Source organism: Megalops cyprinoides, chromosome 2 (genome assembly GCF_013368585.1).
Source record: "Megalops cyprinoides isolate fMegCyp1 chromosome 2, fMegCyp1.pri, whole genome shotgun sequence".
NCBI classification, from domain to species: domain Eukaryota; kingdom Metazoa; phylum Chordata; class Actinopteri; order Elopiformes; family Megalopidae; genus Megalops; species Megalops cyprinoides.
In genome coordinates this window covers 63,226,550-63,253,399 of record NC_050584.1, presented here as the reverse complement: position 1 = coordinate 63,253,399, position 26,850 = coordinate 63,226,550, and the positions used below count along the sequence as shown (strand labels likewise).

The 26,850-nt window shown below is 46.4% G+C and overlaps 2 protein-coding genes across 2 annotated transcripts; both read right to left on the bottom strand.

Moving 5' to 3' along the window:
• Window positions 1-949: 949 nt before the first annotated feature.
• Window positions 950-12,877, bottom strand: LOC118772622 (vacuolar protein sorting-associated protein 4B-like). Its single transcript, XM_036521126.1, has 11 exons — window positions 12,667-12,877; window positions 11,458-11,569; window positions 9,917-10,067; window positions 9,280-9,338; window positions 8,242-8,361; window positions 7,512-7,668; window positions 6,123-6,271; window positions 5,293-5,374; window positions 3,512-3,731; window positions 2,132-2,272; window positions 950-1,481 (listed from the first exon to the last, which is right to left on the bottom strand). The coding sequence occupies exons 1-11, from the start codon at window positions 12,685-12,687 to the stop codon at window positions 1,380-1,382; spliced, it is 1,314 nt and encodes a 437-aa protein (XP_036377019.1). The 5' UTR covers window positions 12,688-12,877; the 3' UTR covers window positions 950-1,379.
• Window positions 12,878-14,257: 1,380 nt separating this feature from the next.
• On the bottom strand, window positions 14,258-25,053 carry ankrd29 (ankyrin repeat domain 29). The gene is made up of 10 exons (XM_036522690.1): window positions 25,042-25,053; window positions 23,542-23,652; window positions 21,445-21,543; window positions 19,941-20,039; window positions 19,493-19,591; window positions 18,682-18,780; window positions 17,935-18,033; window positions 17,514-17,609; window positions 17,246-17,344; window positions 14,258-14,580 (listed from the first exon to the last, which is right to left on the bottom strand). The coding sequence occupies exons 1-10, from the start codon at window positions 25,051-25,053 to the stop codon at window positions 14,497-14,499; spliced, it is 897 nt and encodes a 298-aa protein (XP_036378583.1). The 3' UTR covers window positions 14,258-14,496.
• Window positions 25,054-26,850: the final 1,797 nt, after the last annotated feature.

Genomic DNA, 26,850 nt, shown 5'->3' with positions numbered 1-26,850 from the left:
CGACTGCTGCATAAACTAGTTTTCAGTTAAAAAGAGGGAAATAAATGGTAACACCTGACTTGGAGTGGGTCTTATGAATAATTCATAATGCTTTCGTCTGCTCTAAATAACGGCCATAACTCTTGTCTTCAGAGTACATGAATATTATGACCTTGTGAGCTTATAGCAACTGACACAAGGGTGTAATGATAATCCTGATGACACTGATGGCATAACTTCATGCCACACATTGTAAGAAAACTACCTGTTATGGGCTGGTTATGATCCCGATGTGTTCTTAGGGTGCCCTGTTAGGATGCATTACATAGAGCTTACTCAGCTGATGTGTATTCAACATGAGACCCACACCAAGTAAAGTGTGATCCAAAAGTGACATCATAATATACAACAATATGCATTATGCATACATATAAGAAAAAAAAGTGAATTATGCTGGAAGGCACAGGTTGCATGCTGCCTCTACAAGTGGGCAGCATTACAGAAAGCATTGAGAGCCAGTTTAACACTCCTAAGAGTCTCCTAACTGTGCTCCCTTTCCACATATGCTTTTGTGCTGAGACTTTAAGGCATACTGCACACTCCCTGATACTATCACAGTCAGACAGTACACTTCAGCATCCTCTGGCTTTGGACCACTCCATAGTAAGGCATCACAATCAGTAGCTTGAAAGGCCAACAGGAGTACAGCAGGACATTTCTTTTTTTTTATAAAAATACATGAACGAATAGAGGGGGAAGAGATACTCTGACTTACTGACAGTTAATCGCGGTCCCTTTTTTTGCTGTACTATTTCAACTAGATTAAAATGACAACGTGCTGGTCCGTAAACATCCCTCTTATTTAAGAAACAAAAACCAAGAAAATAAAAAAAAAACAAATCCACTGATAAACTAGGCCACATCAGCTTCCTCTATGAATCTCAGACAGCCACCATCATCTGCCGCTTACGCCCACCTCCCCAGAGATTACACAAACTTCATGTATGGAGTGCTTCAGACAGCTTCTATAAAGAACAATAGCACACACTGTTAGTCCGATTCTGTCAAAAACCAATGACACTTTAGTGTTTTAAAGCAGACATTTAAAAAAAATATAGTAAATAAACATAATCTTAGACATATATTAAAAAAAAGAACTGTATGATGTATGTATATTTTTGTGGGGAATTATGGGCAATTAAAGTGCATACAGAACACAGGATCCTGATGCCCTGATGGAACCCTGACTAGCTATGTGGAGCAGTCAGGTGTAATGTCTCACTGCCTCCAAAAGTGATGGCACTTAAAGCCAAGAGACGAAACAGAAGGAGAAAGAAAGAGAGAGGAGACAGAGTACAGGTCAGCTGCACGGGTCAGCTTTGGTTTGACTGAGGTATGCGTTAGCCCTCCTGGCCGAAGTCCTCCGTGAACTTCTTCAGTTTCTCCAGATCCTGCTCGTTGACCGTCGGCTTGGTGCTGGTCAGTGACTTCAGCATATGCGTCTGCAGATGAGGGAAAACTGTGTTAGGTATAACTACCCATCTCTCTCCCCTTCTCTTTGTCCCTTTCTCCCTCTGTTTACCCTTCTCTCTCCATCCTCCCATTCTCTCTCTCCACTTTCCCATCCTCTCTCTCCCACTCTCCATCCTTCCATTCTCTCTCTCTCTCTCCATCCTCCCATCCTCTCTCTCTCTCCATCCTCCCATCCTCTCTCTCCACTTTCCCATCCTCTCTCTCCCACTCTCCATCCTTCCATTCTCTCTCTCTCTCTCTCTCTCTCCACCCTCTAATCCTTTCTCTGTCTCCATCTTCCCATCTTTTCTCTCCATCTTCCCATCCTCTCTCTCCAGCCTTCCATCTTCTCTCTCTACACCCTCCCATCCTCTCTCTCCATCCTCCCATCCTCTCTCTCTCTTTCTCCTCTGCAGGCTAGCCCCGAAGCTGTTCAGCCTTGAGAAAGCCTTTGCTTTCTAACACATGCCCACCTTGATCACAAACACACCAGGTTGGCTGTCTCCTTCAAGCACACTGGGCCATTTCTAAGGAGCCAAACGCAGACACACCCAGACTGCCCTTTGCGTGGATGATCCCTCTCAGTGTCAGCAGGGGCGAACATGAAAGGAACTGTTGGTTATTCCCTTTCCCCCCTCACCATGGCGACCACCGGCTCCTGCAGCTTATTGTCCTCGATGTCCACCCACGTCATCTCCACGGCGTTCGGGTCTCCCGGGGAACACGGGGTCCACAGGTCATCCACCACCACGTCGGGTTGGTTCCACACCGACCCTCGGACCTGCGAACGCACGGACACGCCCGCTCAGCGGGGCTGAACTGTACCCTACCTGAAGCGAAAGCAGCTGAGTGAAGAGTACAGCAGAAGAATGATCTAAAAGAGCAGCATCGCCCGCAGTCGTACGCCTCGCCACTGGTCAGGTTACAGGCCGACTCTGGACTGTCTGACAAATTGTGAGAGTCTCCATTGCAATCCAAAACTGTCCAAACCTGCCTGTAACGTCACAGACTCTGCCAGTTTTTACTTCCTCAAACAAATCTGTCTGGGGGGGGGGGGGGGTGTCAGTGACACACGACACACTTGTCATGGTTGTCGTGGTTCATTGAGCGTCATGCAAGTTGAACACGTTTAAATGAAAACACAGTACTGCGTTATATTATGGATTGTACCACACATGTTAAAGTGCTCAATTTCAGTTAAAGTGGCCATAAAGTCTCCCTCCATATTAATATACAAGCCCAATTGAATGTTCAATTTCAATTGAACATTCAATTTATAAACGAAAGTAACAAGAAAAGACACAAGGTATCACTATGACAAGCCACAGACAGACCAGTGGAGTTAAGGCAGTAGTGTCTGCTGTATTCTTTCTTTGGCACCAGATAATGGCCCATAAGAGCTACATTAACTTGCATTGCTCTTCCATTCTCAAAGTGGCTGGTTAAAAACTGAAAGAGCCTCATGAACTCACCGGGTGCTAAATCTGAGCAGACCCTGATCGCACAGATGTCAGGACCTCCGCCTGAGGCCCTCCTGTTCTGTGTGTTTTTCCCCGTCTGTCGGTGTGGGTGTGTCTTGTGTTTCCTTGTCCCGCCTGCCTCCCCGCCCTCCTGTTACTCGGCCACGCCCATCACCTGAAGCCTGTTCCACACACCTGTGTCTCGTCCCCTCATCATCTGCCGGCCTACACATACCCTGCCATTTTCCTTGTTCTTTGCCTGATCGTCTCAGTGTTTTAGCTGTTTTATTCCTGCAGTTAGTTTGTAAGCCTGCCCTGTTTCTGCTGTTCCGGATTTCCCTTTTGCCTGCTGTTTTTGGATGTTACCCGTTTTCCATTTGATTTTTGGCTACTGACTCAGACTGTTTTTCTGACTTAGATTTTGCTTGTGATTGCTGGACTCTGTCATTAAAGATTAGCCTTTTCGTACCGCCTGCATTGTCTGCGCCTGGGTCCTTTCCCTGCAAACCCTGACAACAGACCCCTGCCTCCCCGCCACGTCGGTCACCACGGAGACGCACCCGTTTGAAGTGGGTGGCGGACTGGACCATCCTGACAGGCTGCATCAGGGCGTCCCGCACGATGATGCTGATGTCGGCCCCCGAGTAGCCCTCGGTCTTCTTCCCCAGAGTGGCGAAGTCCGCCTCCGTCAGGTCGTTGGGGGTGGAGCCCAGGTGCAGCTTGAACATGAAGGAGCGGGCGTGCTCCTCAGGGAGGGGGATGTAGATGCGCTTCTCGAACCTGAGCGCAGAGCAAACAGTGGTACAGTGGTAAGGAGCAGGGCTTGTAACCAAAAGGTTGCCAGTTCGATTCCCCTGCTGGGGCACTGCTGATGTACCCTGGGGAAAAGTACTTAAACCATAATTTCCTGTATAAATAGCCAACTGTTGAAACTTAAGTCATGCAGCACTTCTAATATTGTGACTCTATGCATAGCTTTAGCTTGTGTTGTACTCTGCCTCACTTGTAAGTCGCTTATGCTAAAAGCGTCTGCCAAATGAATAAATGTCAATGGATAACATAAAAATTGTAACATACGTAAGTCGCTCTGGATAGTCTGCTAAATGACAATACTGTATTATAATGCAATGAGAAGGGTGTTCTTACCATATCTAACTGACTGTCCCTTCTTCCACATGACTTATGCAAAAATGGCTCCTTTTCACTAACCCGTGTGCAGGTGTGCTTGAACACACCCACACTATTAAGGCTGTTAAACTCGCTACACTGCCACCTGTAGGTGAGGAGGGATAGCTGTAGGAACAGTAGGCTACCTAGTGCTCCATTTGGCCCCGGTAGGGTTACGCTACATTGGGTGTGCTTATGGAACCCCGTCATGTAATTAAGGAGGAAGAGGCCATATAAATATAAATAGCATAATCCCTCAAACAAAAAAATTGGTATCACAATCCAAGAGAACATAGTTTTAAAAGGGGCTGACCTCCTATATCCTCCCACGGGTAACTGCACCTAGATACAATGTAATGGCAACAGAGTCCAAGAGGGTATTTTTCCTCTGAGGTCATTAAGTTATGGGTGAACATAGCGGAAAAGAGTGATTATATGCCCACACAGAGGACCATATTCCCAAACACTCCACAGTCGAGCATCTGCTCTTTTCCAGTTTGGCCCTTGGTTCTTTGTTACTCGCAGGTAGGTAGGGCAGGAAAAAAAAACCCAGGTAAACTTTTTGGTTGGGCGTACCAATCAATATAACAGCCTCGCGAGGGCCACGGACAGGGTGTGATACTGGCATGTCCGGCAAAACTTCTACCCTGGGTTAACTTTCAAAGGCTTATTGACTTTCTCCAAACAACCTGCACAAACGTGTTCAACTTCCCAACCGATGCACATATTAGAGGGTGATTATGAGGAAAGGACGAAAAAGATCTCTTTCCGAAGACCAAAGACCAACCTCATGGTGCCTCTAAAACGGTGCATTAGCGAGACTTTGGCATCAAAGCAAACCACCAAAAGGACGGCTAAGCTCTGACAAACAGCTGGATTTTTTTTTTCTTCATTAGCTTTAATTACTGGCTGCGCTAAACACAGACTCAACTCCCTCACTGTATTGACAGACTACGTGGAAGATCTCGGCAAAGACTTCAACCATGAATTATTCTCAAAGCTGTGAGTAGGTGTAACCACGGGGAGCCATTTCAAATTCCCTTTGACTCTGGTTGCTAATGCTACGCTACACATTTAGCAGACGGCTTTCATCTGGTTACGGTGCAATTACACAGCAATTAAAAGAAAACCAATGGAAGTACGGAGGAGATTTCGTGAAGCCGGGAGACAATACCTCCTCCGGATGGCCGAGTCCAGGGTCCAGGGGATGTTGGTGGCTCCCAGCACCAGGATTCCCTCGTTGTCGTTGCCCACGCCTGCGGAGAGCCCGCAGGAAGCCGTGAGGCCAGCAGAACCGACCGAGCGGCTTCCTCCTCTCTGCATGACTTATCTCTCTGGCAGTCCCCCTAATCCAACGCAACTTACGCAAACCTCCATTTGCATATGATCCACTAATGTAGCTGGGTAGTGAAATTCATATGATCCATTCATGCAGCTCGATATTTAACATATACGACCCTTTACTGAAGCTGGGTATTTACCACATACGAATCATTAATGAAGCTGGAATTTTAATACATACGACCCATTACTGAAGCTGGGTATTTAACACATATGACCCCTCGATGAAGCTGGATATTTAACACATACGACCCATTAATGAAGCTGGGTATTTAATACATACGACCCATTAATGAGGTTGGGTATTTAATGTATATGACCCAGTAAAGCAGCTGGGTATTATATTACATGTGATCCAGTAATGCAGCTGGGTATTTAATAGGCTGATTAAGGGGAAGTACCTTGTTCTAGTGTATGGCAATCGTGCCCAGACTAAACTCGAACCACCAACCTTCTGGCTACAGAGCTGGGCTTCCCACCTTCCCTGCAGTACTAACCCCACTCACATCCCAAAGCTACAGCACAAAGAGGCATGCTGACAACAGTTGGTGGAACCGTCAGGCTGGCGGGCCGCTGTTGAGGCCTGACACCTGTGATCTGCGGAGCCTGGGCATTCGGTCCCCCCCTCGCCCCATCGCCGCTCCCCGCCCCTCTTCCCCTCACCCTGCATCTGAACCAGGAACTCGGTCTTGATCCGGCGGGCCGCCTCGCTCTCGTTCTCGCTCCGCGAGCCGCACAGCGAGTCGATCTCGTCGATGAAGATGATGGAGGGCTTGTGCTCCCGCGCCAGGCTGAACAGGTTCTTCACCAGCCTGGGGACAGGAGATGGAGAGAGGGAGAGAGAGAGAGAGAGATGGAGGTAGAGAAGGAGGGAGAGAGGGAGGGAGAGGGAGAGGGAGAGGGAGAGGGAGAGGGAGAGAGAAAGAGGCAACCAGAGAGAGGGATGGAGGTAGAGAAGGAGGGAGAGAGGGAGAGGGAGAGGGAGATAGAGAGAGAGGGAGAGAGTGGGAGGGAGAGGGAGAGGGAGAGAGAAAAGGAGGGAGAAAGAGACAACCAGAGAGAGGGATGGAGGTAGAGAAGGAGGGAGAGAGGGAGAGGGAGAGGGAGGGAGAGTGGGAGGGAGAGGGAGAGGGAGAGGGAGAGGGAGGGAGAGGGAGAGAGAAAAGGAGGGAGAAAGAGACAACCAGAGAGAGGGACGGAGGTAGAGAAGGAGGGAGAGAGGGAGAGGGAGAGGGAGGGAGAGGGAGAGAGAAAAGGAGGGAGAAAGAGACAACCAGAGAGAGGGACAGAGGTAGAGAAGGAGGGAGAGAGGGAGAGGGAGAGGGAGGGAGAGGGAGAGAGAAAAGGAGGGAGAAAGAGACAACCAGAGAGAGGGATGGAGGTAGAGAAGGAGGGAGAGATAATGAGAGAGGAAAAGACAGAAGAAGGGAAAGGGAGGGAGGAGGAGACAGAGAGGGTAGGAGACAGGGAAAAATGGAAGGAAGATAAAGAGAGAGGAGAAGACACAGGGAGAAAGACAGAGAGAGGGAGGAAGAGATAGCGTGAAGGAGCGAGAGAGGAACAGAGGAGGAGGGAGAGATAAAGAAATAGGAGAAAATAAAAAGTAGAGCAACAGATGGGGGAATCAGACAGAGAGAGGAAGGGATAGAGGGTATGAGAGGGAGAAGAGAGAGCGAGAGAGAGAGAGAGAGGAAGACATAGAAGGTGCAAGAGAGAGGAAGAAAAGACAGAGGGAGGGAGAGAGGGACAGAGAAAGATTTATACTCTGCAGCATCTGTCTGCCCAAGCCAGTGGAAGTCACCAAACACTGGCAAAACACTTACACACTTCAGCTCTTTCCAGTATACAGCCATGTGGTTGACACGTACCAAAGCACACAGGAACACCAAGCGTTCACAACCCATTCAAAAAACCCAGCAGCAACTGCAGGATCCCGCTCTGCCCCAACACACACCCACATCAGCACGACACCTATGACTCTCCCCGGTCAGTTAAACACCACTCCCTGCCCCCCTGTGAGCTTCAGGGCCTGCACAGAGGGGCCACACTCACTTCTCACTCTCCCCCAGCCACTTGGACACCAGGTCGGAGGACGAGATGGAGAAGAAGGTGGAGTTGTTGGCCTCGGTGGCCACGGCCTTGGCCAGGTAGGACTTCCCCGTTCCGGGAGGCCCAAAAAGCAGGATTCCCCTCCACGGCGTCCTCTTCCCTGAAGGTCACGGAGCACACGTACAAACCCAGACATTATCATTGCCGCTGTCCATTACCATCACTCATTTGCTTAAGAAATGGCCTTGTTCAGCCGTGTGAGTTTTAACAGCCTATCCACTCACACAGTCTGAAGGAAGGAAGTCGCAAGGGCTCAGTTACAGACGAAACGCCTCCGTTACGGGAGGGATGGTTGCTTAGTGAACTCACACAGCGCCTCCCTCAAGGCATAACTGATATTATTATTAGCAGTTTTAAGATGACTGCTGGCTTACTGAGCATATAATGCTATCCTCAGTGATTTACAGCCTATTGTTTCACACGCTATCCGTTTACAGAGCCAAACGTCGCCCAAAAGAAACTATGTTAAAGTCGCTCAAGGACACAAACAAAGTGCTCCACCTGGGACTCAACCCAAAAAACCTGCTGGTTTTTGAGCTTGGTTCCCTAACTACCAAACCACACTCGTTTCCAGTATACTATCAGTCAGTTAGGGGTTTAGAGTAGCAGAGGAGAGTTAGCTTTCCACACACACTGCAGCCAGCTTCTTCTGTTGAGAAGGGCGGGGCCGTACCTGTGAACAGGTGAGGGAATTTGATGGGCAGAATGACCGCCTCTTTCAGCGCCTCCTTTGCACCCTCCAGCCCTGCCACGTCGCTCCACTTGACATTCGGCTTCTCCATGACGATGGCCCCTGCGAACACGCACGCACACACACACACGCACACACACACACACACACACACACACACACACGCGCGCACACACACACGCGCACACACACACACGCGCACACACACACACACACACACACACACACACACACACACACACACACACACACACACACACACACACACGCACACACACACACACACACACACACACACTGTGAGTTCATATGAGCAGTTCTTGGTTCAACAGAAGTATTTCTTGATTCAATAACGTATCCAATAATTTGTGGTGGAGCTTGAATGGTGCTATGCTCATGGTCACTTTTCTGGGAATGCTGTTAGCCTGGTCTGTTGCTCATTTAACTGGAATAGATACATTTCTGATTTCTTGGACTGGAAGATGCTCTGGGTAAGAGCTTCTACTAAATGCATGTAATAATGTAAATAATGTAAAGTATTCCAGCAGCTAACCTTAAAAAGTGCTTAAAGTTACTTTTTAACCCAGTGTTTCTCCTGCCATAGCAAGGTAAGACCTGCCTGTATCAACAGGAATTCTGGAAGTGGATTAAACTGGATCAATTAGATTGTGTTGGTCAGAAAGACTTCCTTTTACTTGTGTAATTGCATACAGAATACTTTGAGAGAGCTTTGTCTTCCCTCTGAGCCTGACTGATCAAAATAACCCTTATCTGCTGCTCTGCACTGCTGAAGATATTCCAAATGAAATCACCATGTAGTCTGGGAATGTCAAAATTAGCTGCAGGGCTGCAATTGTATTCAACATGGCACTAGAACTGAAACCGCATCACAGATCATCATAGAGAGCAATCGCATTTGAAAGACAGGTGTAGGTGATAAACAGAGATACCATTTTGCAATTGTACTTGCGGATAGACTGGGCTACCTCCTGTAAGGAGTGCATTATAGATGGAACTTACCCTCCAGCTGGTTCTGGAACTTCTTCTTCTCCGGGTCATCTCCTTCATCGCTGTCATTTCTGTAGATCAGATGATCAGAGAGATCAAAGATACTGTCACTCAAAGCAACTATCCAATGGCCCTTCCCTGACTTTGGTCATTGCGGTACTAAAAGTGGTGGGCAAGCCTCCATATTCAAATTTGCCCAATACATCAAACACATATCACATAAGGTATAGTTAGGCGATAGGGAATACTGATAATACACTACTAAAAAAAGTGAATGGATAGCTTTGAAGTGAAGCACTCACGGGAACACTTTACAACTGACATCAGGGCTGTCCGAAAATCAGCTTAACTCCACTACACCAGGCTAAATGAATATTTATTAATATTTATTTTAATATTATTTAATTATATTTAAATTAAAAATATAATTTTTAGCACTTCTGTGACTCTCTGCTTACATGCTAGCAGCAGATAAAGAGAGATGATGACGAGAGATGTAGGCCTTTAACAATGGGATCCAACAGCCAAAGAATGCATTGTTTTGTGTTGTCTAACTGAATATGCTGATTAATATTGTGCTTAAGTAACAACAGCAGTAATGTGGCTGTCTGCCCCAGGTGCGTAAAGTCAATGATCAGTGCTCCCGCACCCTTTGTCGTCTGATTGGTTCTCCTTCACGGGCTTGGCGGGCGGAGCCTTCTCCTTCTTCTTCAGGTACTCCTTCAGCTTCTCCGCCCGGTCCAGGTACTCGGCACACTTCGCCCGGATGCTCTGCTTGGACTTCTCGCCCTGAGCTTCATCTGAAGAGAGAGAGAGAGAGAGAAAACCATCAACACGACAAGCACGCTATGAGGGAATGTGACACAAATACACTGCACACATTTTACAACATGAACAAGGAAGGATTCAAAGAATGGCCCTTATCTGTCTTCCCAATAGTACTGGGTGTTATTTCTCCACCACCCAAAGCCTATCAAGACATTTGTGAAACCCAAATGTGACAGACAATGTATATGTCACAAACTGCAGTGTGGGAAACGGTTGCTGTTAATATGTGAAATCAATGAGGCAGAAGAGTCAGGGAAATATCTGCAGAGCTGGTTCCCTCTCTGATTACCTGAGATTACCGCACTGATAAGATACAGCATTAAAGGGAGGTGCCTTAGCGAAAGCTGGCGGTAAAACCTACACTCCTGGAGCAGGTCCTGGGAGTTGCAGACTCTACTGTGATCAGTGAAGACTGTACTCCTGGACTGACCCTTTCCATTTGACCTTGTAAACCCTAGATTCTTGGCTCGCAATTGTAGCACTATCTCTTATGTTGTATTTGTAGCACGTTTTTGGCCTAGATAGTACGGCAGCACTTTATTGTCCCAGTGACTGTATTTGGTATATGTAACCTTAGATCAGATTAGTTCTGTCTCGCTACACTGACCTTGTGATCAGCTTCAGCACTATCCGCATTGTATGACCTGTACACATCTTGCCCTTGTGCCTGTTGTTTGCCCACTATATGCACTTTTGTATGTCGCTTTGGATAAAAGCGTCTGCTAAGTGAATAAATGTAAATGTACTCTTATCTGCCTATACAGACAAATCCACGAAGAGCCCAAGCAGGACTGAACTTGGCTGAAAGCTTGACAGGGTGACACTTTTCTATAATGACTCATCCTGCACTGTCAGACTGCACATACAGGATCCGGCCGGATAACAGCTCGCTATTCAAAGCCATTGAGGTATTAACAAGTATGCGTCTGGGCACCACCCTACAGGTGAGGAAGTGGAGCTGGTGTGTACCTCTTCAGATCACAGAATTGGCCTTTTCGCAGATGCTCTTAGCCAGGGCAACTTCCAGCACAAGAAAGCAGAAGTGTATCCATTTAAACTGAATGAGCAACAGTGTCAGACCAGGCTAACAACGCTCCCAGACCGGTGAGGGTGAGCACAACACCATCCAGGCACTTCCACAACAAACTAGACAGCCCACAAAACTAAGGGACGCCAAGTACACCCACTACCGCACATCACAGCCACTGGATCGCCGAATCCATAATACATTGTGACACTACACATAAAATAAACACGGCAAGTAATGCAAGGATTAAAGGAAGAAGAAGGTGAATGGCTGATATGAAAATGAGGGCGGCGTATATATATATATATATTTTTTTTTTTTTGCTGACAGCTTACACTTGACCACGTGAAGGAAGTACTGCACAGCATGCTGGTAGAGGCGGAGCGCCTCTTCGTAGTTCTGTGCTTTGTCCTCCTCTGCAGCCTTGCTTGCCAGATCTATGGCTTTCTGTAACACAACAGCATGGCAAAGAACACCTTTACATACATTAACATTATTGGCGTTTAGCAGGCACTCTTATTCAGAGAAATTTACATAGGTTACAGTTTAGTTTTTTTTTTTTTACAAGCTATCCATTTATACAGCTGGGTGATTACCGAGGCAATTGTGGGTTAAGTGCCTGGCCATCAGCAGTGCCTCAGTGGGGCATTGAACCAGCAACCGGGCGCTGCTCCACACCACTATGCTACACTGCTACCCCCCCAAGCCACCTTTATGATACAGAGCCCTGCGGGCGGGTGTTCTGGCACAAAAAGGCCAACCCCCTCACTGTAAAGTCATTTCAGAGACATCAGAGGCGCCACACAAATGCAATCCATGATTATAATTACACATGACAATCCACATTACCTTGTTCACCGGTTCGTCAGCACGCCTGACAAACTAAACTTACGATCCTGGCTCATTCGTTGTTCTCATGGCAAACAAGTCTGAACGACCAGCCCGACGTAGCTATGTATGCAGCTTTACCTACATACTATTCAAAGCCACAGATATGTAGCTGTAAGACACGTACATCTTTACATGATGCGTGTGTGCATGTAAGACAAGTATTCTAACTTCACATACAAGGACGTCATCAAGGAACTTTCACGCTCAAAGCAAATTAAAATTCAACGGGCAAATTCACCACCTGACAGTGCTGTTGCTCACACGAAACTATGACGTCAACATCACACTGTAGCTGCCTAACCCAACTGTGGCCAGTTAAAATGACCTATGGGTTACGATCCTCAATAACTACTACTACTACTACTACACGAAACGGCTTTAGGACCTGGAAAGTGAAAATGCAAGTACTGCTAGCAAACTTAGACCTAGATGACACTAATAATAACTTCACAGCAGTTCAACCAGCTACCTAGCTACATTCCTATCTAGATAATAATCTAACAGCTAAGAGACCATGGAAACGATTCGGTAACATTAGCTAAAAAGCAACCAAAAGTACTGTGGACAAACGCATCCTATACATATAAAAGTGTGACGACGTACAGTGTCAGAAGTTAAAGATTAATCAGTGCTGTTACTGTTAATCGCCTTACCTGTAAATTGTTGTTAGACATGGGAGCTGGCTATAAGGAACGGGAAAGTAAAAAGCCGCGTGTCACCGCCGTTACGCCCAAATCAAATAAATCATACAAACTATTACATGTGAAACTGGATCGTTTAAGATGTTTTATTACTTTTCTCGGCGATACTTCAGACAGCGTTGAGGATAACTACCATTCTTCCGCGTCAAGTTGTCGAGTGTTACTTCCGCCTCCTGGAATCACGTGATCACAACAGCGTGGGTGACGTTCTGAAGTGTCTATGACGTTGTTGTCATTTTAGACAACACATTTTTCTAGCCAGGTAACTAAGCGTCTGAGTTAGTGGAACTAACCAACAAGCTAGTTAATTCACTTCACTCCAGTCAAAGTGAAATTAAGTGCAAATGTTTTACCTAAATAACTTACATACAGATGTTGTAATACTGTAGTACCTTGCAATTTCTTAGTTTTACTAATGTAATCATGTATTAGTCTACATTTATAAACCTATATATTAGATTGTAGGTCACCGTAACAAACACCTGCAGCTTTTGTACAGTGTTACGTTTGAATAACTGTTTTCAGTCATTGATTCATGGTTTTCAAAAGCAGTAGCATATACCGCAAACGAATGTGTGATTAGGAATAAACTGCTAAAATAAATCTTATTTTTGAATAAATAGTTTTTGCATCATCTCCTGAAAAGATATCACGAACAACATGCTTCCCTGCACCTTGCTTTTATTTCTCCAGCATGCTTAAAGTAGGCTACTGTTTGTTCCCTTTCAAAATGTGGTTTAGCAGAGGTACTATAGTGCCCTCTACCGGGTACTTGTTATCCTAGATAATTTAAATGGGAGTGAACAGCAGATTTTTACAATCGATTTAAACTGAATCAGCAAAATTATGACCAAATACCTCTATTAATCCCACCCATACTCTGGTAGTAATCAGATTATTTGTAGCATCAAGAATATAACGATCATTAAAACAGTTAATTCAGAATAAATATGCTTCTGAATAAGGTAATATTTCATTTGTCAAATCTAAAGGGTTTCTTTATTCCATCGATAGTCCCCGCTAATTAAGGGGATATTATTTCTCTGTCAATACCTATATTTCAAAATAGTATTCTTGTCTTCAATGTCATATGTGTATGTACCCTTGGGCAAAGCACTTAACCCAGTATTGTCTCAGTAAATATCCAGCTGTATAAACGGATAACAAGCAAAAAACTGTAACTGTAGGAGGAAAAACTTTTCTAAATGACAATAATGTAATGTAACTACAGTGAGAAAGATCTTGTATCTTAGATCATTTCCATTTTTTATAACGTATTTTTCGATTATTCTCCTGTTTATTACACACCGATGTCATGTATTATCTCGAGAAAGAAGACTGAGATAAAAGGTCATGTCATTTTCAGTATATTTTATTTCACAAATGTACAGTCTGTATCACATGTATTACAAATGCAGAAATAAGAATTTTGCAAAATATTTAGAAATGTACAGCACCAGGAGAAAATCATTTTAAGAAACCTATTTCGCTAAAGTTAAGAATTGCATTTCAAAGGAAGGAGGTACGAGACAGAAATCCTTGCAGTAGACGGGATGTGTTGTGCAGTACATAAGAATTTGCCCTCCCGACGAGTTTCACATTATGGCTGTTTAATTAATGCAGATTTAATGAAGCCGCGATTTAAAGCAAACACCAGCATCTTTAAGGGGGGATTGATGTGGCCAAGACTGTCGGTGTCTCTGGCCTTCTCTGAAGGGAGCTCAGTGCACTTCTTTGATTTAATGGCCGTGGGGCAGGGGGGCGAAGGCCTCGGGGCGGTCATCAACTCTTTCCGGTCTCCGTCTGTGTTCGCAGGACCCGCAGGATCCGCTCGTTCTGCGTAAGGTCTCCCGGCAGTTCGTTGTTCTGGGGAGGACGACAGCACTGGCGAGATTTAAAAGCAAGCTGATTTTTAAATTTCATTTCATTTAACGCTGGCTAACAGCTGTACGCATTTCATAAATAAGTTTTATTGCTGGATCACTGTCGGAGCAGTTGAGGGTGAGTTAATTTGCATGAGGTCGCTAATGCGGTAATACTTACGGAATATGAACCTACTCTTCAGGACCAACGGCTATACAACATGCAGCCCACTGCTTCTCAATGGCTGGTATTTAACATTGCATGTTAAAAACACTTGTGTGATAATGTCTCCTGTGCGGGACAGAACAGGCTTGGTTACCCGAAGGTGCTAGTTAAAATTCCAGGTGCGGTCCCGATGTTGTACCCTTGACCTTGCTTAACCTGAATTGCTTTGGTAAACATCCACCTGAATAAAGCTTCTGCTAAGCAAGTAATGCAGTGTAACAGAGTGTGAAGTCAGCATTTAAATTATTAATACAGTACAAAGCTAATTTGTAGTTGTGAAATGGCAGGCAGTCTGGCAAACCCCAATGGCTTTTTGCCCATAATTTTGAGTAACTCATCTTTCCCATCTGGAGAATATTTTCAGTAACTTCAATGACTACCACACTCACAATGTTTCAGAGTGAAAAAAATGTAATATTCACTTTAATTAAAAGCAAGAGGCACCACAGTGGGTATACTGACTGCTCCACATAAAGTTTCCAGCTAAGGGGCTTTTGGGCACACTGCTGCTGACACACCGTGAAAGATGTGCATTGTGGATGACTGCAGCCACCCTCTGTAGTGGACAATACCCTCAAAACATCCCAAAAAACAGCTCTAAAAACCACCAACACGAGATGGAAAGAAACAAAATTGGCAAGAGCCCCACCCAAAAAAACTATGCGGTCGAGTCAGGATGCCTGAGAAGAGGGGAGGTTGGGGGGGGGGGGTGGCAGAGTTTCCCGAGAGGGCGAGAGCCAGGCACACAATCACATGCTCAGCCCCCAAAAAATTTTCAGGCTGATCCGGTTGCCACGGCAACAGCCTTAACTGACACTCGGCGTATGTCACGCGTCCAGATCCACCCCGGATTCCCGCTCCTGCTGTGGCTGTTTGTGAAGCAGACAGGCCTCTGTGTGCCTCACTCTGACAGACCCCCACGGCGACATCACTTAGCCTGCTTCCTCTTCCCCTCATTCAGCCTGCTCCAGTCCCCTGGCTGTGCATGGCACATCTCCCTCTCTCTCCACCACACTCTCTCTCTCTCTCTGCCTCTCTCTTTCCATCGATCCCTCTCCCTTTCTCTATCTCTCTCTCTCTCTCTTTCTCTCCCTCTCCCTCCCCTCTCTCTTTCCATTGCTCTCTCTCCCTCTGTATCACTCTCTCTCTCCCCATCACACCCTCTCTCCATCAATCCCTCCCCCTCTCCATTGCTCTCTCCCCCTCTCTCTCCATTGCTCCTTCTCTCTTTCCATCGCTCCCTCTCTCTCTCTTCATCTCCCCCTTGTCTCTATCCCTCCCCCTCTCTCTCTATCATTTCCCCTCTCTCTCTCTCTCTCTCCCTCTCTCAAATTCTAATTCAAAGTAAAAAATAAAATGCTTTATTTTTATTTCTCTCCCTCCTTCCCTTCCCTCTCCCAAATTCAAATTCAAATTAGCTCTCTGTTAGCGCGTGTCCCAAGTTAGCTTGCGTCCCAAAAGCTACGGCATGAAACGGGAAGAACAAAGAGGCAACACAGCAGGAACATGGCAGAGCGGAGGCCCATGAAGAGAAGGTATCCGCACTCCGGATTCAAAAACACGAGTGATTAATCTGTTGTTATTCTGATGATCCTCGTATGATCCTTAGCGTTCCTCTCTTGTGCTACGGCAGGAAGGGGAAAATTGAGCTGCCGCCTCAGTGTCTTCTCCTAATGGCAGTCTCCCCATCTATCTCTATCTCTTTCAAAAGGCCTTTCGGTTAGAGTGCCTCAGAGAAGTTGGGACAAATGAATGTCTGCACGGTGCAGCTGTGTCACTCGAGTGTCACTCTGCCAGTCATGTTCTCTGTACCCAAAACCAGCAACTCGGCCAAAAATGCCACTGCTGACACCATTTCCCGAGGCGCACGGCTCTCCTGCCCTCCAGCGGCCTCAGAACACATCATTTCCACATTCTCCTGCACCTCAGCCTCAGGTGAGATGCCACACAGAACCTCTTCAAATCATTATGTCTCTGACACAAAAACCCCAGAATATCAGGCTTGAATAGGGGAAGTAGAGTGGTGGTAATGAGCGGGTAAGGAGCAGCGCTCGTAACTGAAAGGTTGCTGGTTCGATTCCCCTCTGGGGCTTTGCTGCTATACCCTTACACAAGGTACTTAACTCAGTTACCTCAGTAAATATCCAGCTGTATAAATGAATAAAATTGTAACCTGTGTAAGTTGCTCTGGATGAGACGGTCTGCTAAATGACAATAATGCAATGTAATGTAATGCAATGATAATTGTCCCGATGAAGCGTTAGCCTCGCCCCGCAGAAATGCATTTCAGTGGGAGGAGAGCCCGGACTGCACTGAGCTTCCCCTCATGGAGACACCAGACGTGCGGATCGCCCCACTCATAGCAGCGAGCACAGGGCCCAAACACCTGTCCAAACACCTGCGTCCCCCTGCCCAGGTGACAGGGCGTGCCACGAGGACCCACCTTGTTTGGTAGAGTGGGGTCCGCGTTGGCTCCTAGCAGCAGCACCACCGAGCGAAGGTTCCCACCCATGACCGCGCCGTGGAGGGCCGTGTACCCGTTCTGAACATCGCGGGGAAAAATCACAGAGAAACATTTGGTAATACGGACAGGCGGCTTAAGTTGGTGTCAGCACCGGGAATCTTGGGTAAAGAAGCTCTATGATGTCATTAACTGAGGCGGAGACTAAGCCCAGCCATTGGCCAGCGCTGTGTTGCCCCCCTGCCTTTACCTTCAGCATGCCGAGGGACGGAGAGAACTTCAGCAGCTCCTCGATGACGTTATTGTGCCCTTTGTAAGCGGCCTTGAACAGTGCGGTCGAGCCGTCCTTTGAGGGGCGAAGAGAAATTTACAGAGTTAAGGGGAAAGTAAGTTTCTACATGGTTAACGTCTGCACAGTCATAATCACCTTCCCCCGTACACCGAAAACATGTACCACATCCCAGAGCGCAGACGAAGCGTTACATGAAAAGAACCTGCGTGGGAAGTCATATTCATGAGAGGCACAATAACTGGATGCATTTTTAATACTGCTCTCCACATGGTTCTCCTGCTAATTTGGGGGCTGATTAATAATGCAGCCGTGGCTTGCAATGGGGACGCCCGGCGTGACGCCGCGGTGCACTCTGGGAAGGATCCGGGCGCGAGCGCACCTTTCTGTCGGCGTCCCGCTCCGCCCCGCGCAGCAGCAGCACCTTCACCACTTCGCTGTGTCCCATCTGTGCCGCCATCCACAGCGGGGCCGTGCCGTCCTGCAGAGGAGGAGAGGGGAGGGGAAAATTAGGTGGGGGAGAGGGAGAGAGGAGAGGGGGAGGAGAGCGGAGCAGGAGGTGGAAGAGAGAAATGAGAGAGAGGGAGAGAGAGGGGAGGGGGAGGGAGATGTGAGAGGAGGTGAGGGGTAGAGGGTGAGTGGTGAAGAGGAGAGGAGAGGAGAGGAGAGGAGAGAGGAGATAGAGGGAAAGAGAAAAATGAGGTGAGGGAGAGAGGAGAGGAAATAACAGCAGGAAGGGGAGAGAGATGAGGAGGGGGAGAGGAGAGAGGAGAAGAGGAGAGCAGGAGAAGGAGAGGAGAGGTGAGCAGGAGGTGAGAGAGAGATGAGAGAGGGGCAGAGGGGGAGAGGAGAAAAAGGAAGAGACAGGGGAGAGGGAAAGAGAAAGAGAGGAGGGAGGAGGGGGGGGGATGCAGGAGAGAGGAAAGAGGGGAGAGATAGGACGATTAAAATTGCAGAAAGAGAAGAGAGGAAAGGAGGGAAGGGAGAGAGGAATAAAGGAGAGGATGGGGTGGATGGTTAACAGAGGCAAGTACGAGGTAGGAGAGAGAAATGAGAGGAAGTAAAGAGTGTACAGGAGAGGACAGAAGAGAAAAGAGATGGAGGGGTCAAAGGAGGTAAACCCCCCTACCTCCCGAGCTTGGTTGACTTTAGCTCCCACTGACAGCAGGTGGCGTATAATGCTCACGTGACCCTCTTGGGCGGCCAAGAAAAGGGGAGTGGCTCCATCCTGAAATGCGATGACACAGGCGCGGTCATGTTACACAGGGGCAGAGCGGTCACACGATACAGACACGCAACGCTTCCCGGGTCACACACGCAGTAACACATAGGTTAAAGTTCAAGCGCTGCCCACGTGAGGCACAGTTTTTTTTTTTCACACACAGGCATCTCTCCATTTAGAGTCACATGATGACATTTTTTCCTGTGAAAGCACTGGAAAGGCACCTTAATGTGCAACATCGATACCTGATTTGTTGCGCTCTGCTCCTTGGCCTGATATAAATCAGAACACTACAGCACCAGCTATGACTTAATAATAACAAGTAAGGTGCAACATTCTCTTCAAGTAGACAGTGGGTGCCCTCTAGAGGTTTTAGGAGGAAATGAACATGTTCCATACACACAGTGGTTCTGAGAGCTGAATGCTTTCTGTCTGACTGTGTGGCAGTGCAACATAGCTCATCACTGAAAGGTTGCTGGTTCGATTCCCCGCTGGGGCACTGCTGCTGTGCCCATGTGCCAGGTACTTAACACAGAATTGCCTCAGTACATATCCAGCTGTATAAATGGATAACGTGTAAAAAAAATTGTAACCTATGTAAGTAGCTCTGGATAAGAGAGTCAGCTAATTGGCTGTAATAACTGAAAAGGGGCCTCGATACATCATCGAACGCACGGCACCATGGGGTAAAAAGCGGGGCTGGGGCAGGGTCGCTCACATGCAGCTGGTCGTGGACGTTGGCGCCGTTCTTGAGCAGAGTCTCCACCACCTTGGCGTGACCGTGCTGGCAGGCGGCCGAGAGGGCAGAGCCACCATCCTGCAGAAAAACAGAGAAGAGAAGTGCCGTTTCAGCATGTGAGCCGCCCTGTCACACACACACATACGAAGCTGAAGTTTCTGCAGTTTTCTAGGCTCAGGACGTGTTTGGGGGAGGGAGGGTGCAGGCTCCCATTAATTCAGGGATGTCACCCAGTAACTGAACGCATGGAATCAGCTTTTCGACATGGCACATATGAGCCCTTTGCACGTGTCAGCATATGCTTGCTGTCCCCTCCACGTCCCCTGACTCAACAGACTGGAGGAGAGATCTCTATCTCCCTTGCAGCCACCCTTAGGGACAGGCTGAAGCACTGACAGCGTACTGGGAGAGACCGCAGGCGCGGTACCTTTGTCTGGAACTCGGTGGAGGCCCCGAACTCGAACAGCAGCTTGACGATGTCGTTGTGCCCTTGCTGGGAGGCGTAGAACAGAGCCGTTGCACCTGTCTGGAAAAACAACAACAGTCTCTCGGTGCGGGAAAACACCCTCCCCTGTCACACAACCTTGCAGATATTGTACCACTGTCTTTGAATGGAAAAAAAAACTAACACTACCACCTAGTGGTCAAACGAATATACTGTCATTACTTTAAGGGAGATGCCAAGTCAGTGATTTATTGAGTGTGGAATGCTACTGTTTCCAGGACTACTTGATCACAGCTGAAAAGCCTCTCCGATTGATTTCATATTCCCATCTGAACTTCTCCTTCCAGCAAGGTCAGTAAAACTACGCAAACAGTTTCCCCCTGCTCTTATGGAAAAATGCAAGAGAGGAAACCACCCCCCCCCCCTTCATCTGAAACATTAAAGAAACGTGCTGTCGTGCAACCATTACATGTAATTGACCATAAATCTTTTATCAAAGGCCTGTTAAATACCTCTGAGCTATGGAAACAACCTTGGAATGCCAAATTACAGTTCTCGACGTGACTGAAAAAAAAAAACCTTAACGCATCAAAAGAAGTGCACTACAAGTTGACACATTCCAGTGTTTTATGTACATTTCGCGACACGACTCCCAAAAGGTGTAAAAAAGAAAAAAAAAACTACAGTTTTGGGTTACGTCAGACAAGGGGATAAAAATGAGCACACAGAGGAAAAAGCAAATGGGAGCGCTCAGAGAGCCATCAGACTGCATTAGGCCTCACTGGGTCTCATGGGTGAAACACGTATGTAGCAGTCAGACATGAATAATGCATTCACTGTCTGCTCTACAGACAGCAAGCAGCTTCTGCTCAATCCAGCAGGTGTCCAAAGGGCTGGCGGTGAAAAGTAGCAGGACAGTGAACAGAACAACCGTCACGTCACTGGCCGGAACGAGACAATGAATCAGGATTTTAGAATTTGCTCCGTTTTACTCCCAGTCATCTCGAGTACTCTCAGCGATAGTATCCACAAACAATGCCGAAGAGAATAGTGTGGTAATATTAAGTATGCTCATAAAAGCAGAGCAAGAACAAAAAACAAAAAATATATATATAAAGACATGAAATAGAGACATAAAAAGGAGTCCTTGTTCTTTCCCCCCATTCGCTCGGAGCACCCCGAGGGTCTCCTCAAGGAAATGTTTTAAAGTCTGCATCCTGTCTCACGCTGGCCCTTTCATCTCGCTAACAAGCAGATAAACGGGAACTCCGGGCTGATCGTTAAATCACCAGGGAGGAAAAAAAAAAAGAAAGAAAGAAATGCTGCCTCAAAAATAAAGCGAATTAATATTCTGGCTGCTTTGAAGAATTTAGCGGGGGCGTTTCAGGACACGGAACCGATTCACCTCCGTTTTGGCTTTTTTTTTTTCTTTTAATGGCCCAGGACACGCTGTGTCAATGTCACGGTGTGTCCCTTGTCACCGTACCTCTCTCTGCAGGTTGATGTCGGCCCCCTGCATGATCAGCTCCCGGGTGCAATCGTAGTGGCCGCTGTAGGAGGCCACCATCAGCGCTGTGGTGCCGCACTGGGAAGGGGAAATGACATCACAATGAGGCGACGCCGTGACCACTCTTACCTGGCCCTCATCTACCAATGCACTTTTAAACTTGCTTAGTCATTCACTTCCAACTGCACTACAGAATCATTTCAGAAATGCTGCTATACATTAAGGAGACCATGCATGGTGGCAGTGTGGCACAGTGGGTAAGGAGCTTGACTTTGAAACAAAGGATTTCAGGTTTAAATCTATGGCAGGACTCTACCCTTTAGTGAGCTAAATATCACTAGACACTATGTGTAATAACATGAGATTTGTAACTTACCCAGGATAACTGTATCCTCTAAGCTAATGACATCATCATTAAGTGACCCCAGGAATCCACACATTCTTTAGACCTGCGCTGGTGATATGGGGGGGTTCAACCTATCGAGATTAGTGATGAGAGAGTAAGGCTTCACAAGGCCCTACGTGGGAGGGGCTGTCGCACGTCTTCAGTGACGAGATGATACAATGGCTTGAATAAACTGGCATGCTGTTAGGAGTCATCTGATTGGTTCAAAGAAATCAGTGACCAATTACGTGTTAGCTCCTTGCATTACGAGATTCAGATGGCCTATCTTTTCCATCACTAAACATCACTCCCTTACGTGTCCCCAATCCAAAACCCAGCCCTCTCTTCATTCCTGCTCTTGCTGGTTTTGCTTTTTCTTCAAAAACAAAATGCAAATCACGCTGCTGAAACAGCATTTTGCTAACCTAGCCCCTCCCAAAGAGGAGAGAACTACCATTTTCATGCCCTCTCAGTTCGAATGACATAAAACATGCTAACTCCCTGTCTGCACCTGACATTTTTCTACCTGTCATTAGCATTCCATGGGTACTCCTGCATTTCATGTTTCCAATTTTGTGTTTCTTTTGATCTCCGAAATAGGGAAAATCTTTCTGAGGAGCAAACACGTCCTTTAATGTTGTAATACAGTAATAGCCCTCTGTTTGTGCTTGATGTCAGGAACAGACACACCTGCCTTCTGTAGCAGTCAAAGGGAGATCCCTCTTTAATGCCTGCTTTACCACACATCCTTCCCGCACACAAACACATCACGTATAAACACACGTGCTCCTGTGTACACATACACACACACATACATATAAAGTATGTGCTATTGCACACACATACATTTTATATTACATTACATTACCGGCACTTTAGCAGACACACTTATCCAGAGCGACTTACATCGGTTAGAGTTTTTCTTTTGTTTACAATGTTATCCATTCACACAGCTGGATATTTACCGAGGCAGTTGCCCAAGGGTACAAGTCCTGCTCCTTGACCACTATGCTACACTGCCACCCCATACATAAATACCTAAACACACATCATGTGTAAATATACACACACACACCAATTCACACATATCTAAGTTAATGCATAGACACCCACGCACACATGCAACTAAACATACACATAAGCATGCATGCACACATACCATGTCTAAATATACACACACACTCACATGCACACAGATATCTAAACATAAACACACACACACACACACACACACACACACCTAAATATAAACACACACACACAAACAAACACAGTTGTCTCTCCTCCTCTCATTTTTTAACTGAGATCCAACACCTTTTATTTTGTGAATTAATATTAGATCTATGCCATCATAGCCCTCCGTTTAAATAAGTTGTATTTCCTCTAGAAGACATACAGTGGTATTGCTACACTGTTCAACTAATTGACGTGATAGCCACCTAAACATCAGTATTGTACACACACACACAATATTTATTAATACTCACACACACACACACACACACACACACACACACACACACACATAAACCTAAACACACACACACACACACACACATTATATATTAATACACACACACACACACACACGCACCCACACGTGCACACTCGCCTCCACGCCTCTCCCCCTACCACAGGTGGGTTATGGATAAAGTGTGCGGGTGCAGGGGCCTGGCATGCAGCAGCCGTACACTGTCTTTGCAGTCCACGTCCACCCTGCCGCTGTTCAGCAGCAGCTGCAGGAGGGCCAGGTTCCCCTTCCTCGCTGCCCAGAACACAGCGTTGGCCAGGGGGGTTTCCTTCTGCGAAACACACCACATTCACCCACGGCAGAGCCCGCATAAGCACCACCCCGTCCCCCGATGCTCATTAAAACAAGATAAAAAAAGGGGAAATATGGATCGCGCGTGTGTGTGAGATATACACGACATGCATTCTATCTTTCTTTTATCAGATTATGGCATTGTTTAGGTATTTATTCGTCTCGGCTGATGCCTCTCTTTATGATGTCTGTGTTACAAAGTGACATCCCAGAGTACCGACAGCTAATGAGCACAGTAGATTAAGCATAATAGGACTCCTCCCATACAACTAAATGGCAATGCGGAGCATAATATGAAATTAAATCACAAATCCTTCACTGTTAACACCAGTTCATACAATGACTATGACCAGTTGCTGGCTGGCAGATGCTTGCGCCTCAGGTCCACTAGCAGATAAAGGCAGATACCGACAGTACGGTAGAATCACTGATGTGCTTCAGTATTCTCTATCTGCCACGAGCCAAACAGCTGTGCACAGACAGCTTAATAAGACTGCTGCATCCAGTCGCGTTTCCACTACGGGGATCTTCACTTAAGATAATCAATGATAAAGCAATCAGTCACTTCTCGAGATCAGAATCGTGTGGATAAATCAACCGATACTCACGTTAAGACTTTTTTGTTTGATAAGATCAAACCACCTTGCACACGTCATTTTTAACTGACACTTTTATTTTGTCAATTAATATTAGATGCATGCCATCATAGCCTTCCGATTAAATAGGTCGTATTTCCTCTAGAAGACACACAGTGTTACTGCTACACTGTTCTGTTAATTGACGTAATAGCCACTGAAACATCAGTATTATAACTGTTACGTAGCTATGTGTATCACTGTGCTCGGCCGGTCCAAAAGGAATCTCCCTCTGCATTTATTTCGTCACGCAACATGCTTACTGTAACTATACATTACCCTGCACGCTACGAGCTGGCCAATTTCTAAGATCTTTGGAGTATAACTGATGCTATTTTGAAGTTTCACGTGCATATGCTTTGGCTGCCTCAAAAAAAAAAAAAAAAAAAAAAAACAAGCGGAAACGAAACGCACGGTTACAATTCAAAACATAAAACATAAATCTGCAACAGCGATGCATGGAGAGCCGAACGTTTTGCCGTCAGGGCAGCGGCTCACGGCTCGCGCTCTGTCTCGTGCACACATTGAAGGTCAGAAAGCAGATCCCATTTCGAGTCAGATGGAGTTTATTGCGCAGTAACCCCCAGCGGCGGTTAAAAATACGCAATATTACATAATATTAGAAATTAGGATCGCATCCGCCCTACATAAGCCGATATGATATGCAATAGGAGCGAACTCCCCCCCTAACTGCGAGAAGAGAGAGAGAGAGCGACGGAGAACCCGCTGTTTACCTTGAAAGACATCCTGCAGAACTCACTCGTGACTCATCTCACTTTAGTGTGCCGACAGGGGTGGCGATGCACCCTGCGCCGCAGTCAGCGGCGAAAACCCACGCGCGCGTTTTCGCCTCGGATTTCTGGCAGAGATGTCGCTGGCGCTGAGGTAGACCCAGAGCCATGTACTGTACGCACCCCCGCAGAAACCCACTGCAGTGCTGTGCGCGCACACACACGCACACACACACACACACACACGCTCACCACGCTGGAACACCCAGCTGTTCTCCACACATCAGCACCGCCCGTGCTGCCCTCAGCGCGTGCACGGCCTGCACGGGACTCCCCGCTGACAGCGCACCGCGGCCGGATGATTGAGGCTGATGTCTAATTTACTATCGAGTCCCCACACTTCGTCCCAAAAATAAAGAGGCACGTGGAGTGGCTTGCAACTACATTTATCTGCTTAGCAGACGTTCTAATCCACGGGCGTTTATAACCTCGCATAGGTTATATTTTTATCGATTTCTTCTACTGTGGATTAAGACCGAATATACAGGATATAATATAAATATAAAGCAGGTTATAACATTAGGGAGCAACATTTCAGGGTTGGATATGGGGCAAACTGCTTTGTACAAGTATTATCAATTAACATTTAACCAATATGAATCTGTAATAATAGCAAGAGTAAGAGCAAAAGAAGAGTGACTTTTAAAAATACGCAAGTGATCTGGATCTCATTTAAAAACATCTGCACGACTGATATGGATCTTGTAGTAAAGCATAAAATGATCCCGCATGGGATGCCCACGTTCGGGATTGCTTTACAGGCGAAGGGAATATCGTTCCTTAAAATAGTCCCATTCCAGAGCGGGACAGCGTTGCTGGCGGTCACATGGGAGAGGCGAGGAGATTCAATCAGAGCGCAAAGCACGTTAGGCCGCTATCTCTTCAGACTTAATGACGGAAAGGCCCCTCTATTATATGATCATAATGTTACGACACACGGTGGAGTCTAATAGCTACTTTCACAAGCCATGTAGCACAGCTGACGTGTTGCTGGCATTTAGCGTGACATATTTAAAGGAGCGACTCATAGCGTCAGCACAGGTGCAGCAGTTAGCGTAATGAATATTTTTACATGCGCAGGAGAGAAAGGATCAGGTCATGAAATGTGTAATGTACACCTTGAGATATCTGTGTCACATTTAAATGGGATGTTTGCAACAGGTGCTCGCAGCTTGAAATATTAGACAAGTTAAGGACTAGCATTTCTCCTACACTTCACCATTATGTATCTAAAACGCACTTTTACAAAAATAAAACATCAAAATCAAACGGCAGTGCACATGAAGTAGGTGAGCTGAAAATGAGAAATAAAGTTGTATTTAAGCATGGAACTTAAAAACTTTATTGGTGATCTAATTAGTATTACGATTAAACGAATTATTCAAGTGTCAATAAACAATTAAATAAGGTGAACAGCTAGACGCTTTTCTCCTGTGTTTCCACTAAGATCTTATGAAGGCCACAGCGAAAAGGCAGGCTGACTTATTTAATAAATAAATAAAATGCTGGCAGCACCTCTTCAAACTAAGAATCCATTTTGAGCCCACATCTGGGTGAGACCACAGGTACAAAAAGGCGTTTATCACCTAGTAGAGTGCAGTTTGATAAACATCCCGCCTCAAAAACCAATTGCATCATAGCTCCCTGTATGCCATAAACAAGGGTTTGGGAAGACCACAGAAAAGCAAGATGACAGACACATGATGGTTTGATGATACAGTGGCAGGATTACTCATTTGACCGTTATAATAA